General features: G+C 40.5%; 2 protein-coding genes across 5 annotated transcripts in view; both read left to right on the top strand.

Annotated features, from left to right (window-relative positions):
- LOC112148340 (tetratricopeptide repeat protein 28) overlaps positions 1 to 2,920 on the top strand; it is a gene marked incomplete at its 5' end in the record, with an annotated part of 202,333 nt that extends 199,413 nt beyond the window's left edge. For both annotated transcript variants that reach the window (XM_024275402.1, XM_024275401.1), the window contains 3 exon segments: positions 53 to 182; positions 369 to 476; positions 575 to 2,920. In XM_024275402.1, the coding sequence (XP_024131170.1) occupies positions 53 to 182; positions 369 to 476; positions 575 to 2,181 (1,845 nt within the window).
- A 1,426-nt stretch (positions 2,921 to 4,346) lies between these two features.
- The window catches only part of LOC112148594 (phosphatidylinositol transfer protein beta isoform), an 18,891-nt gene continuing 11,213 nt past the window's right edge, over positions 4,347 to 12,024 (top strand). For all 3 annotated transcript variants that reach the window (XM_024275832.2, XM_024275833.2, XM_024275830.2), the window contains exons 1-6: positions 4,347 to 4,478; positions 10,677 to 10,707; positions 11,267 to 11,412; positions 11,603 to 11,694; positions 11,845 to 11,852; positions 11,923 to 11,997. In XM_024275832.2, the coding sequence (XP_024131600.1) occupies positions 4,459 to 4,478; positions 10,677 to 10,707; positions 11,267 to 11,412; positions 11,603 to 11,694; positions 11,845 to 11,852; positions 11,923 to 11,997 (372 nt within the window). In that variant the 5' untranslated portion in view covers positions 4,347 to 4,458. The remainder of the gene's footprint in view (positions 4,479 to 10,676; positions 10,708 to 11,266; positions 11,413 to 11,602; positions 11,695 to 11,844; positions 11,853 to 11,922; positions 11,998 to 12,024) is intronic.

Here is a 12,024-nt window from a genome sequence, read left to right as displayed (position 1 = left end):
AAAAAAATAGAAATAACTTTCTTATTAAAGTTATTTCCTTTTGCTTTTTCAGCTTCATCAGGTGCTTGTCCAGCTCCAGACAGGAGAGAAAGAGCAGGACTTTTCTGTGCTGCCCATCCAGGTGTCCATTAGCGTGCAGTTATGGAGACTACCGGGATGTCACGAATTCCTGGCTGCTCTCGGTAAGTCAAAAATCCCCAAAGCAACGTCTGTCCCAACAATCTCCCCAATCATTGATGAACAACAATAGAATGTTTAAGGGGAAAAAAAAACTCTGTTTATTAATACCTGCCAGTAGATTAACATTCTTGCTTTATCCCATAAACAGATTGAATCTCGGTATAAAGAAAAGGTTTTTCTGTCTGCAGGGTTTGATTTATGTGAGGTGGGCCAAGAAGAAGTGGTGCTGAAGACTGGCAAGATGGCCAACCGCCGCACCTTGCACTTTGCTCTTCAGTCCCTTTTGGCGCTCTTTGGTAAATATGTCTATAATCCTAAGACTATTGTCCAAGTTTTTGTTTCAAACTGACTTCATATTATATTTATAAACCACTTATATTTATCTTGTTTTCAGACTCCACAGAACTGCCTAAGCGTCTAAGCCTGGATAGCTCATCTTCCCTTGAGTCCTTAGCTTCCGCTCAGTCTGTGTCCAACCCTCTGCCGTTGGCATACTCAAGCCTGCCATTCTCTCCTCCTTGCCTGGACAATCAAGCATCAGATGCCATATCTGTCTATAGCCTCAGCTCTGTGGCCTCCTCCATGAGCTTTGCCTCCAAGTCAGATTGTGATTTCCTTAGTCATCGGCAGCGCGGCGGGGCCACAGCACACTACTCTCTCCACAAACACCCCCATGTTCCCCGCAGTCACTCCTCCCCCCATGCCGCAGCTGCTGCTGCGGCGGGAGCGCGAGGGGATGAAGAGGAGTATGAGGGCTTTTCCATCATCAGCAGCGAGCCGCTGGGAACACATTGTGACTCTCTGCCTTTGCCGCCGGGACACAGTCAGCGGCACCACCGAGGGGGAAGGGGGCTTGGCGGTTCCAGCGCCGGGGCTGGAAGAGGCTACTCTGTGTCCGTCTCATCGAGGGGCAGCGTCAGCACCCCTACGTCCCCCGTCAAGCCGGCACTGGTGCCGAGCCCAAACTCCCCATTTCAAAAGGTTGGCAAGGTGAGCAGCTCAGACACGGGGGAGTCGGACCAGTCCAGCACAGAGACAGACAGCACCGTCAAGTCTCAGGAGGAAAAACCTGCCCCCCTCAATCCTCAGGAGCTGGCCCAGAAAATCCTGGAAGAGACTCACAGCCACTTGCGCGCTGTAGGTAGTCTTCAGAGAGCAGGCGCTGATGGCGGTACAGCTGCTGGGAACTCAACGAGGAGCAGCGCGTTTCGCTCCTCTGAAACTAGCGCCTTCAGCCGTCCCAACAGCAGTGCTAGCGGCCGAGCTCAGTCTTCCCCGAGACCCAAGCCTCCGTCCCGTTCTTCCTCCCTGCAGAAGATAAGTTCTGGCTACAACAGCCCCGCCGTCTCGGAGTCCTCCCAAAAGGACGGCAGTCATCCGTCACCAACTCTAGACACCATTGCACAGTTCAAATTGAAGTACCCAAGTTCTCCATACAGTGGCCACATCTCTCGCTCCCCCAGTAATGTGTCTCCTAGTTCTGGTCACCAGTCTCCAGCTGGAAGCGCTCCTTCTCCTGCTCTGTCCTACTCCTCCACTGGCTCCTCCTGCTCTGCATCAGTTGACGCTCCGGATTTGGACCGACTAAGAAGAGGGGTCATCGATGAAAAAGTTCAAGCTATACACAATCTGAAAACATTTTGGGCTAACGCCGCGGCTCAGCAACAGCATCTCGGCCCCGTCAAAGCCGTCCACAGCACTCCTGGGTCTCTGGCTTCTGCTGGTAAAGATGTTCTGAGCCTTCTGAATCTGTCCCCGCGCCACTGCTCCCCAAGCGACTGCCAGGACAACCTGGAACTGCGGGAGTTGGGACTGTCGTCACTGGATAGGGGTAGCAAGAACTCTTCCAATGGGAACCACTGCCCCAACTCCAGAAAACTAACCCCGTCCCCCACCGTCTCCACAAGCAGCAGCCCCGGTGCTCGTTCCATCCGGCTACCAGCAGGAAACGGATACAAATTCCTGTCACCTGGAAGATTTTTCCCTTCATCTAAATGCTGAAACCTTTGAACAGTCTGGTAATTTTGGCTGTGAATCACTCTCTCGTGTGCTGGAGAGGAAAGTCAATGTTTGAGGACTGCCCAACTCAGAATGACAGACTTTTTTTTTGTTGTTTGTTTGGGGTGCGTGTTCCTTCAGAGGCACATGAATGCATAAGAGACTGTCTCGTCTTTGTGCCCATAACACTGTAAATGGCAATGAGGATTATTCAACGACCTGATACTGTGTTTGTGCGTAACTGTGTGTCAGGTAGATGTAAATGCCGTTTGTTTTTTTGTTTTTCTCCCCCAGAACGTTGCTGTTTGTGAAGGCCAAAATACAAATAGCTAAGACTGATTTCCTCCACTCTACATTTGTTTTCATTTGAAATTGTTATTGTTATTATTGCTTTTATTGTTGTTAATATTATAATTATTATGGTTTTGTAAATTAATTTGTGTTTCACACAGTATTAAGTGATTTTATATTATTATAGAGTGAACCAACCTGTACCATGCAAAGATGGATGGAGTGGGGGGAAAAAAAGATTTAATATTTTTTATTGAAATCAAAAAGGGCATTTTGCCTGATTTCTTTGTGAATTGAGTGTCTGCTCTGAAGCATGGATTCTCTTGCTATTCAGTGTTAAGTACCATGTATGACTTTTTAGCCCATGAATTTTGAGATTAAACACCAAACAGATTCACAACAACCATCTGTCATTTATCAGTAAACTGTTTAAATAAAAAAAATAATCGTGTTTTCTCTCTTGTTTTACATTGTCGGATCAGTAGATGGATGTGTTGCAATGACAGATTGACAGATGTCTCAAGCTCTTTACTAACCCTATGATGTTGTTCTGACCCAATATATTCCATTCTTTTACTAGTGCTACATGCAGTTCTGCCAGGTGACTTTGGGGTGGGCTACTATCACCCAGTCCCTGCTTCAGCTGGTCCCAGACCTGTTCTATCGGGTTCAAGTCAAGGGAAATTGCTGGTCATACCATATAAGTTACTCTGACTTCCTGAAGTCGAGCTGTGACAATTTTAGCACCAGTAGTGGAGCGTGATCATCAAAGAACAACAATTTGGGGGTGTGCTGATGGAATTGGGGGATGATAATGGTTCTATGATGTCTGAGGTAAGAACTTGCAGAGACTGGGGGCCAGTTTAATTTGACTGCTGATGCCTGCCCAAACTGTGCACCTCCTCCAACAAAGCAAACCTTGGAAACCATGTAAACCTCAAAATATTGCTCACCTCACCTTCTCCAACAGATGACCATCATTTCTGTGCAAGGTGACCCAACACTCATGAGTGAACAGGACGGTAGATTGTGTCCATTGCAAAGTCTTGATGTCAGTGAATTCACCTACAACAGTTGTCTTGCCTTTAAGTCAAAGTGGTGGAGTTGGTTATGAATGCATGGTTTGCCTAGAAACCCCAGTACCCCTCACATCTGGTAAATGAGTGTGGCATATGCAAAATCGTGTCTGAATGCAGAGGTCCTTAGGTACTGGTCATGGTAATGGTCTGTCAAAAGCTCTCGCAGTAGTTCCGTTTCTTGATACAAGTCTGCTGATAGCACTTGGAGACTCACCAAGTTCACCTGTAATATCTGACTGCCAACTACCAATCCAAAGGTGCGCTATGGTCAAGTAGCGCTTAGTCCATTAAGCTACATTGTGTTCTTGGCTGTTTGAATGAGGAACTTGGAATGACTTACTGGCAAAATCAGCTTTTTTTTTACTCACAGAATGTTGAAATTTATGCCACTTTGATAAGGCTCTTCTTCTAGAATATTTTGATTTTCACCCCCTCCCTATCCCGGAAATCTATAGTGAAACAAGTGCTATGTAAAACATCCACTACATTTTTCACAGTATTGTGAGTAGTTTATGTTAAAATGCACTTTTATTAACTACGGTACTCTTAATTCATTTTTTTCCCAATGATACTAAACAACATCTCTTAATTATAAATGAAATTGTTTATATATATATATATATTAAACTAACCCTAGCAAGCCCTTTTTGTTGAGTAAGCTATTTGCAAGTATTATATTGCGAAATTGTGGACCAGGGGGAAAAAAGGCAACAAGGACAATGCAATAGGTTGCCACCAAAGCGAAGGGAGTTAATCATTGGTCAATTTTATTTTAGAAGGTGGGCTTACTTCTTTTCCCACCAATCAGGACTCAGGTGGGCGGGACTGTTAGCGCAGCTTTCAGTCAATGACGTCAGCAGCAATCAGCGCTCCTGGGCAGGACAGGCAGTACTGAAAGGAACAAGCAGCGATGGTTCTCATCAAGGAGTAGTAAGTTTCCTGTTTTTTTGTTCGAACTTTATGTTTCGTAGCTTTTTAAGCCGTTGCGTTTTGCCAAAGTGATCTTAGTTATTGAAATAAAAGTTACGGATAAAAATAGTTTAGTCATTAGCGGAAACTTTGTCTTCTTCGATGTCCGTGTTAGACACGAGGAAAGGGTGGGATTGCCCAAGCGCTGCTGTGGCCTACCGGCTTTGACAGCAGAAAGTTGTCGAGTGACAGCAGCTAAATGCTACACTTCCTCTGTCTTCATGCGGACTTTATGACAACTAAACTCCCGGACTTTGCTTTTTGTAAACTTGTGAATTCTGTTTTCACTGTTTCCCACTCCGGAACTGCTAAAGTTCGCATTAGCTTACGCTAAAAGTTAGCTAAATTTGAGCATCGGCTGGAAGGGGAAATGATTGTCTTAAGTAACGGTATTATAGAGCAACACTCACCTGTATAAACGCCAGCTAGGAGGATAAACACGAACAATGACCACTTCAGTGAAAAGCCAGTATTTGTTTTTAAACTCTTTAATCAATAAGGTTTTGTTGACTTTCTAAAGTTACCTTTGTATTTGTGTTAGCTGAGTCATGACAATAGATTTTAATGAGTGTTTCTCTTTCTTTTTTCAAACGCTTGTCAAATAATCTATAAATTAAGCTTCCTGCAAAAGTTGATTAACTTTTGCCTTTATAATTTAAGTTCTAATATTACAACTTTTTAAGATGTTTTTGCGCAAACTTGTGTATTTCTCTCATAAAAATGCAAAGGTCTAAATAAATATAAACAAATCCAATTATAGCTACTTTAATATTCATGCAATTTGTCTCCCACATTTAAGGATTTGGTGATGAAGTTCTTAAACAATTTGCAGAAATTAGGTTTAAATAGCCCTTATAACACTATACATATCACTTAACTCTGTTAACTTCACTGTTTATAAATGATTAATAAGGAAAACAAAGCAACAAGGGGTTACTTGGCAGTTTAAAACAAAAGAGAGAAAACAAGGACTAATCATACACATAAATAATTCTGATATTCTCCTCTTGAATTAAAATTCTAAGCATTAAAACTTTAGTTATGTCATGCAAATATAAAACAAAATATGCAGCTTGAGGCTTTTAGGTTTTAGATGTTTTGTTTTTGTTCAGGTGGCATTTTTTCATGATGGCGGACATATATAACATAAATTAAGCTTAAAATAGCATTTTCTGAATATTTTTGATTTAAATGATTGTGAATCAGGAGCAGGAAAAAAGTTCAGTTTGAAAAAGAGCTTATTTATTACGTGGAAACGGCAGGCCACAAACTTCCTGCTCTGCTTCATTTGGATGTATCCACGAAAAGATCCATGTGCATCCTCCATTTCCTCATCTTATCTGGCATCTGTATCAAAACTTTACTGCTCAGACATATCTGAGGTGAATTTCTGATGAACTTCTGCCACCCTCCAGAAACTATGTCCTAGAAAATGACGAGTTTTTTTATGTTGTATTAAAGCTAAAAACAGCATCTTTTTTTGTATACAATCGATCAAACGATGATTGGAGTGGGTCTTTAAAAATATATAATATAATATAGTATAATATGATATTATGTAATATGGTTTTGGCAATATAATGGTCTGAGGATTCTTTGGAACTTTAAGACTAAAATTGTCTGGTGTAAATATTACCATCACTATATTATTGAAAGAATTGGCTCACCAATCAAAATGATCGGATTGAGGTGTCCTAATCACTTGGCCACAGGTGTATCAAATCAAGTACTTAGACATTTGGACTGTTTTCACAAACATTTGTGAAAGAATATTCCGCTGACATGAGTTCAGTGAATTCCACCATGGAACTGTCACAGGATGCCACCTGTGCAACAAATCTTATTGTGAAATTTCCTAAATATTCCAGTCAATTGTCTATCGTAACGAAATTGAAGAGTTTGGGAAGAACAGCAACTCAGTCATCAAGTGGTAGACCACATAAACTGATGTAGAGGGGTCAGCAGATGCTGAAGCTCATAGTTCAAAGAGGTCGCTGACTTTCTGCACAGTCAATTGCTACAGAGCTCCAAACTTCATGTGACCTTCAGATCAGCCCAAGTACAGTATGCAGAGAGCTTCATGGAATGAGTTTCCATGGTCGAGCAGCTGCATCACAAAGTGTAATGCAAAGCGCCAAAAGCAGTGGTGTAAAGCAGTCCGCCTCTGGACTCTAGAGCAGTTGAGATGCCTTCTTTGGAGTGATGAATCACCCTTTTCCATCTGGCAATCTGATGGGTGAGTCTGGGTTTGGAGGTTGCCAGGAGAACAGTACATTTCTGACTGCATTGTGCTGAGTGTTCAATTTGGTGGAGGAGTTGGTGTGGGGGTTGTTATTGGTTAGGAATAGGATGTTATTTCAATTCATATGTGAGTAAAGGCAGATGTACCAATACTTTTGGTAATATAGTGCATGTTCCACCTAGAAATTCTATAGAAAAAGTCCATCTTTTACCTCATTATTAGTTAGAGATGTTAGTTTAAAAAGGAGTCTTAAGGTTTTTTTAAAGGCCTGTGTTATGCGAAATCAAACTTTTTGAGCTTTTAAAGTTCTCCTACAACAATTTTTTAAAAGATTTTCTTTAAATGTTCCCAGTGGGGTTTTGCTTAGTACTGTGAAGTTTTTAACAAAAATTTCACATCCTAAATGTCTTAAGACATTTTTCCTGTTGATCTGAAGCCTTCTTTTCCTAAAAATTCCTCTGTGTGGGCGTGGCTTATGGTGCTGAGCTGCGTAACCATATCGCCCCAGACATGCTAGCAAGACACACACTTTGATAAGCCAATGAAAAAAATAAAATGAAATAAAACATGACTGAGGGAGCGCTGCTGCTGCTGCTGCTCAGCGCTCCTCCATGGGTTGGGTCAAACGCAGACAGCATATTTGTGACAGATAATGGAATTTTACTTTCAGATTCATTTTAAATATGTGAGGCCAACTTAAAAAAAAAGTCCTTTCTTGGACGCAATTAAAATACGAGCGGGCAATGCAATCACCCGCGGCTCCGTTCAGTTGAAAAACCTCTCTTTTTTTTCTTTTTCCGCAAATAATTGAATAGTTATTGACGTTGTTGTGACCAATAAATCCAATCCATTTTTTCCTCAGATTCCTTGAGAAAATAATGAAAGCTAGCATAGTTATGGCCTTTCACTGAATTACAATCCTTTGCAGCCCAGAAATGGGACGTTATATTATCTTTTCCGGCCCCTACAGCTGCATCTGGGCTAGCTATCGTGACGTAAGCAAGTGTCAGGAATTCAAACTGAGTTTTTCTCCGGCACTTTGATTGACAGCGACTTAAAAGGAGAAATACTTGGAAATGCAATCACGAAAGGATTTCTTATTATATTTATTCTCTTTCAGAATAAAAATGCCACACATACATGTTAAAAACTCCAAAAAGCATGATTTTCATTGGAAGGGGACTTTTAAGTCTATTATAATGTTAATTCCCCACATTTTGCTCCGTTCAGACATGTCTGAGCATTCCTCTAAAACCTTTATCTCTGAGCTCCAGTCCCACCCAATCCACCAAAACCTCACATTGTGATGTCACAAAGTGGGAGCAGCCCCTTCCAGGAAGAGTCTGCCCTGCCAGGAATGCTAAGAGATTCATTACCTGGGTCAAGGTTGGTCATCGTGGTTACATGCAAAGCTTCTGGTTTAGACAAATGTTATTAAATTTAATATATTCCATGTTTTTTTTCTGACAAACACCATGAAACTGAGGATTTTTTTTACACAAATCAAATAATCAGATCATTCACATTTTTTCATTAAAATTTTTTAACTCTATGGACCCAAGAGAGAAATGTCAGCATGCTACCATCTGTGTCTCCATTACAAACACATCACACCCACAAAAACCGTCTGGTGCAGCTAAGTGAAACATTTCTGCATTGAGAAGTGAGCAGAAATCCTTCAGTGCTGTTGATGCTGCCATACGGGTGGCACAGTTAAAGGAAAAAAAACACTGAAACCATCTTATACTTTAGTCTTATTTTAGAAATATAACTGTTATCCTTTCATTTGCCTCATCTCCCCATACCACATGCATTCTTCTTTCATGCAAATCCTTTACTACTTACATTTGGCAAGCGTATGTTATATTTCCATGTTTATTCATTTATTTTTCCTTTCCTTTAGAAAATTCTATTGCATCTTTCCTTAAAATATTTGCTTCATATATTCAGCACATTTCAAGCAGGAGATTTCTTTAATATAAAACTAGAAGTGTTAAAAGTTTTCATTTTAAATATTAAATAAAATAAAACAACAGAATTGTAGAAAGTGATTGCTTATTTCCTCTCCAATCTCATATGAGCTGCATAGTGCAGAGCAAAGGTAAAACTTTTGCTGCTAAACTAACCCATGCATCTTCCTGTGGCTTTCACTTACACAATTGTGCTTAAGATGCATGTTGTCAAGAAAAAAAAAACTTACCCAAACTCCTCTGTAATAGTGCAAACTCATATGTGGCATCAAAACTTAAAAAAATCTTGAAAGAAACTAAATACAAAAATACAATAGATGCTGCTTCTTTTTACAGGGACAAACATGTTCCATAATGTCATATTTCACAGTGGGGCTCTACTTTTCACAGCCTTCAGTCTAGATAACCAACATGCATGAGTTTTTTTCCATGCCCTTTTCTTTTACTAAAGAAAATCACATTTCTTTAGCAGTCTATTTGATACAGTTGCACTCTTTATTTTTATATTTTCCTTTTGGTCACTTGCATTCTGAAGGTTTTATTTCAAAGTCAGTGTTGTTACCCCTGTGACCCCGCACAGGACTGCTCGTGTTTAGAAGAGAATGAATAAAAAGGCGTTTTGCTATTTGTTTTAATGATCTTATCTAAGCTTCTCTAAAGCCTTAGTCACATGCACCCATATTTGTTTGTTGCTCCGTAAATGTGCTGCAGGTTTTTGGGCTGTCTGGACCCGTGGAGGGTGACCCTTTTGGGCCTCTTTGGCTGGTGGTGGAAGGTGCTCTAGAATTAAATAAATGAACCGAAATAGAGAGGAGTGGCTGCATCTTAAAGGCAGTGCAGGTGTGTCTTGCAGTTCCCTTGTGCCACCTTAAGGGGTATCATGAAAAGTGAACATACAATTGTCGTGCATGCTGTTAGTGTAAAGATATTGTCAATTATATTCACTTATTATGTACAGATGATGATGTCCTGTGGCCACACTGTAGCTGTCAGTGAGGGGCGTGTACTGGCTCCTTCCTTACCACACACGGGGTGTGCAGGTGACACAGAAGTGCCCGTAGGATGTTGACCAGCACAAAAACACCCCTTGCACAGTCTATGGGATTTGGTGAATTGAAAAAATCCTAACGAAATGCTTGAGTCTAACCTACTTCACCCTTACGTGTTAAGTGTTTTCTACATGTCTCCCTGAGCATACCCGTAGAAAAAAAGTGCATGAACATTTTTGCTCTATGGGCTCCCCGAACGATCTACGGGCCACCTCTATGGCGTGCCCTATACAGGTTTGCCCAGTTTTTGCCCAGTTACACCCCATATCTAGTTGTAAGGGAAGTTGTGACAGATGCAAAAAAATACAAATCTAGACACACACATTGTTCCTTGTGTTTCATAAATGTGCTGATACTTCTCTGGGCTCTGGTTTGGAGAACAGTTCTTGTGATGCGAGTCTAACCTAAGCATTCATTGTGAGAAGAACTTTCTGTTTGTACTCCTTGTGTGGTCAGTGGTAAATGTTTTTGCAAACCAAATTTGATTGTGTTCTGAGTAAGAGATACTAAACGGAAACTTTAAACTCTTAACTATGGAAAATAAAGAGTACATTTTAGATGGGCATTTTATTTGATATACTATTAATAAATGTTTTAAATGACTTTGCAAATTCTTTGTTTTTTACACAGTTTACATTTTCCTGACTCTGTTGTACCGAGTCTCTGATGTGCCCACTCGTTTTTTGTTTTTTATCTGTAACCACGTTACTCCTGCTTAATCAAGACTTTTCTCTTTTTCTGAATCAGCAGTAAGTCAAATAAGTTAGAAAGCTAGAATCTAAATCTATTTTTTCCTTTTAAGGCATGTTGGTATTAAAGAGGTTTATTTACAGTACCGTGTATGCAAATATAATGTGTATGTTTACATAGTATAACCTGACTCTTGTCTCTGTTGCAGCCGGGTCGTTTTGCCATGTAGTGTGGAGGAGGTGAGTAATCACTCTAATCTGAATTTTTCTGATGAGGATTATGATGAATTTAGTTGTCGTTTTGTTCTTTCTAGATTATTTTTTACACACACACTGTTTGAACAGTAGACATCTGCTGTTGGAACACAGAGATGGTAAATCATCCAGATGCCTGGTTAATATGAAGGAGTTAAAGCAAGACTTGTAGTAGTGTGAAGCAGTGTGTCATGACTCCGTGATGGAACCCTAAACTAGGCTGTGTAGTGAGAACGCTCTGGTTTTTGTTGTCTGGGTGTTGTCTGTCTGTATGAAATACTATTTTAGTTATACTCTTGTGTTTTTTCCTATTGATTGTATATGAGAACTGGACTGAGTGAGCGTGATGTCGACCATCTTTACTTCTAGTTCCAACAAAATTAATTCAATTCAGTCACCTTTTATTGCGATATGAATGTTGCCATGTTGGAACCAGAAATAGTCAGTAAGCAGCATTTTTAGGGTGGCATTTAGAATAAAAACTGCTGTTTAATATAATGCTTTTCCAAATCCAAGTTTTCTGAAGATCTGTCTTGTCTTACAGTATCAGGTTGGGCAGCTCTTCTCTGTGGCAGAAGCTAGTAAAAATGAGACGGGTGGAGGCGAAGGCATCGAGGTACTCAAAAACGAGCCATATGAAAAAGATGGAGAAAAAGGACAGTATACACACAAAATCTACCACATACAGAGGTATGTGCTTTTTCAGTTTTCTGTAATCACTTGATGTATTAGCAAAGTGCTGCCAAGAGGTGGCAGTGTTGTCCCATTTGTGAAGTGTTGTAGTACTACTTCCTGTCCAGACTTTCCTTTAGATCTAGTGAAATAGTCTTTCAGAATTGATTTTTTTTCTGTTCCTGTTCATCTCCTCTCCTCTCTGCAGTAAAGTCCCAGCATTTGTCCGGCTCTTTGCCCCTGAAGGCTCCCTGGTATTTCATGAAAAAGCGTGGAATGCATATCCTTACTGCAGAACTAGTGAGTCCCCCCTTATCTGATCATTTCCTTCTAAACTGACTTAATGTTTTTCCCTCTGAATTACATTTAATATGATTACCTCTGCTGTGTTTTTAAATGTTTTTTTCCTCTGCTCTGCCTCTCCTTTTCACCTCACAAATGTTGACCCAGTTGTTACGGTATGTAGCTCTAAAATACACACATTAACTTCCTTAAGTGTCCAATTATTAATATATTGTTTTTTTCCAGAATGAATACATGAAAGACAACTTCTTCATTAAAATTGAGACATGGCATAAACCTGACATGGGGACTCAAGACAATGTGAGGATTTCAGTCTTTTTTATAATA

The sequence above is a fragment of the Oryzias melastigma genome, linkage group LG9 (genome assembly GCF_002922805.2).
Source record: "Oryzias melastigma strain HK-1 linkage group LG9, ASM292280v2, whole genome shotgun sequence".
In the NCBI taxonomy this organism is placed as follows: domain Eukaryota; kingdom Metazoa; phylum Chordata; class Actinopteri; order Beloniformes; family Adrianichthyidae; genus Oryzias; species Oryzias melastigma.
Note: the sequence above shows the minus strand (reverse complement) of the source record. Positions and strands in the feature narration are given on the sequence as shown.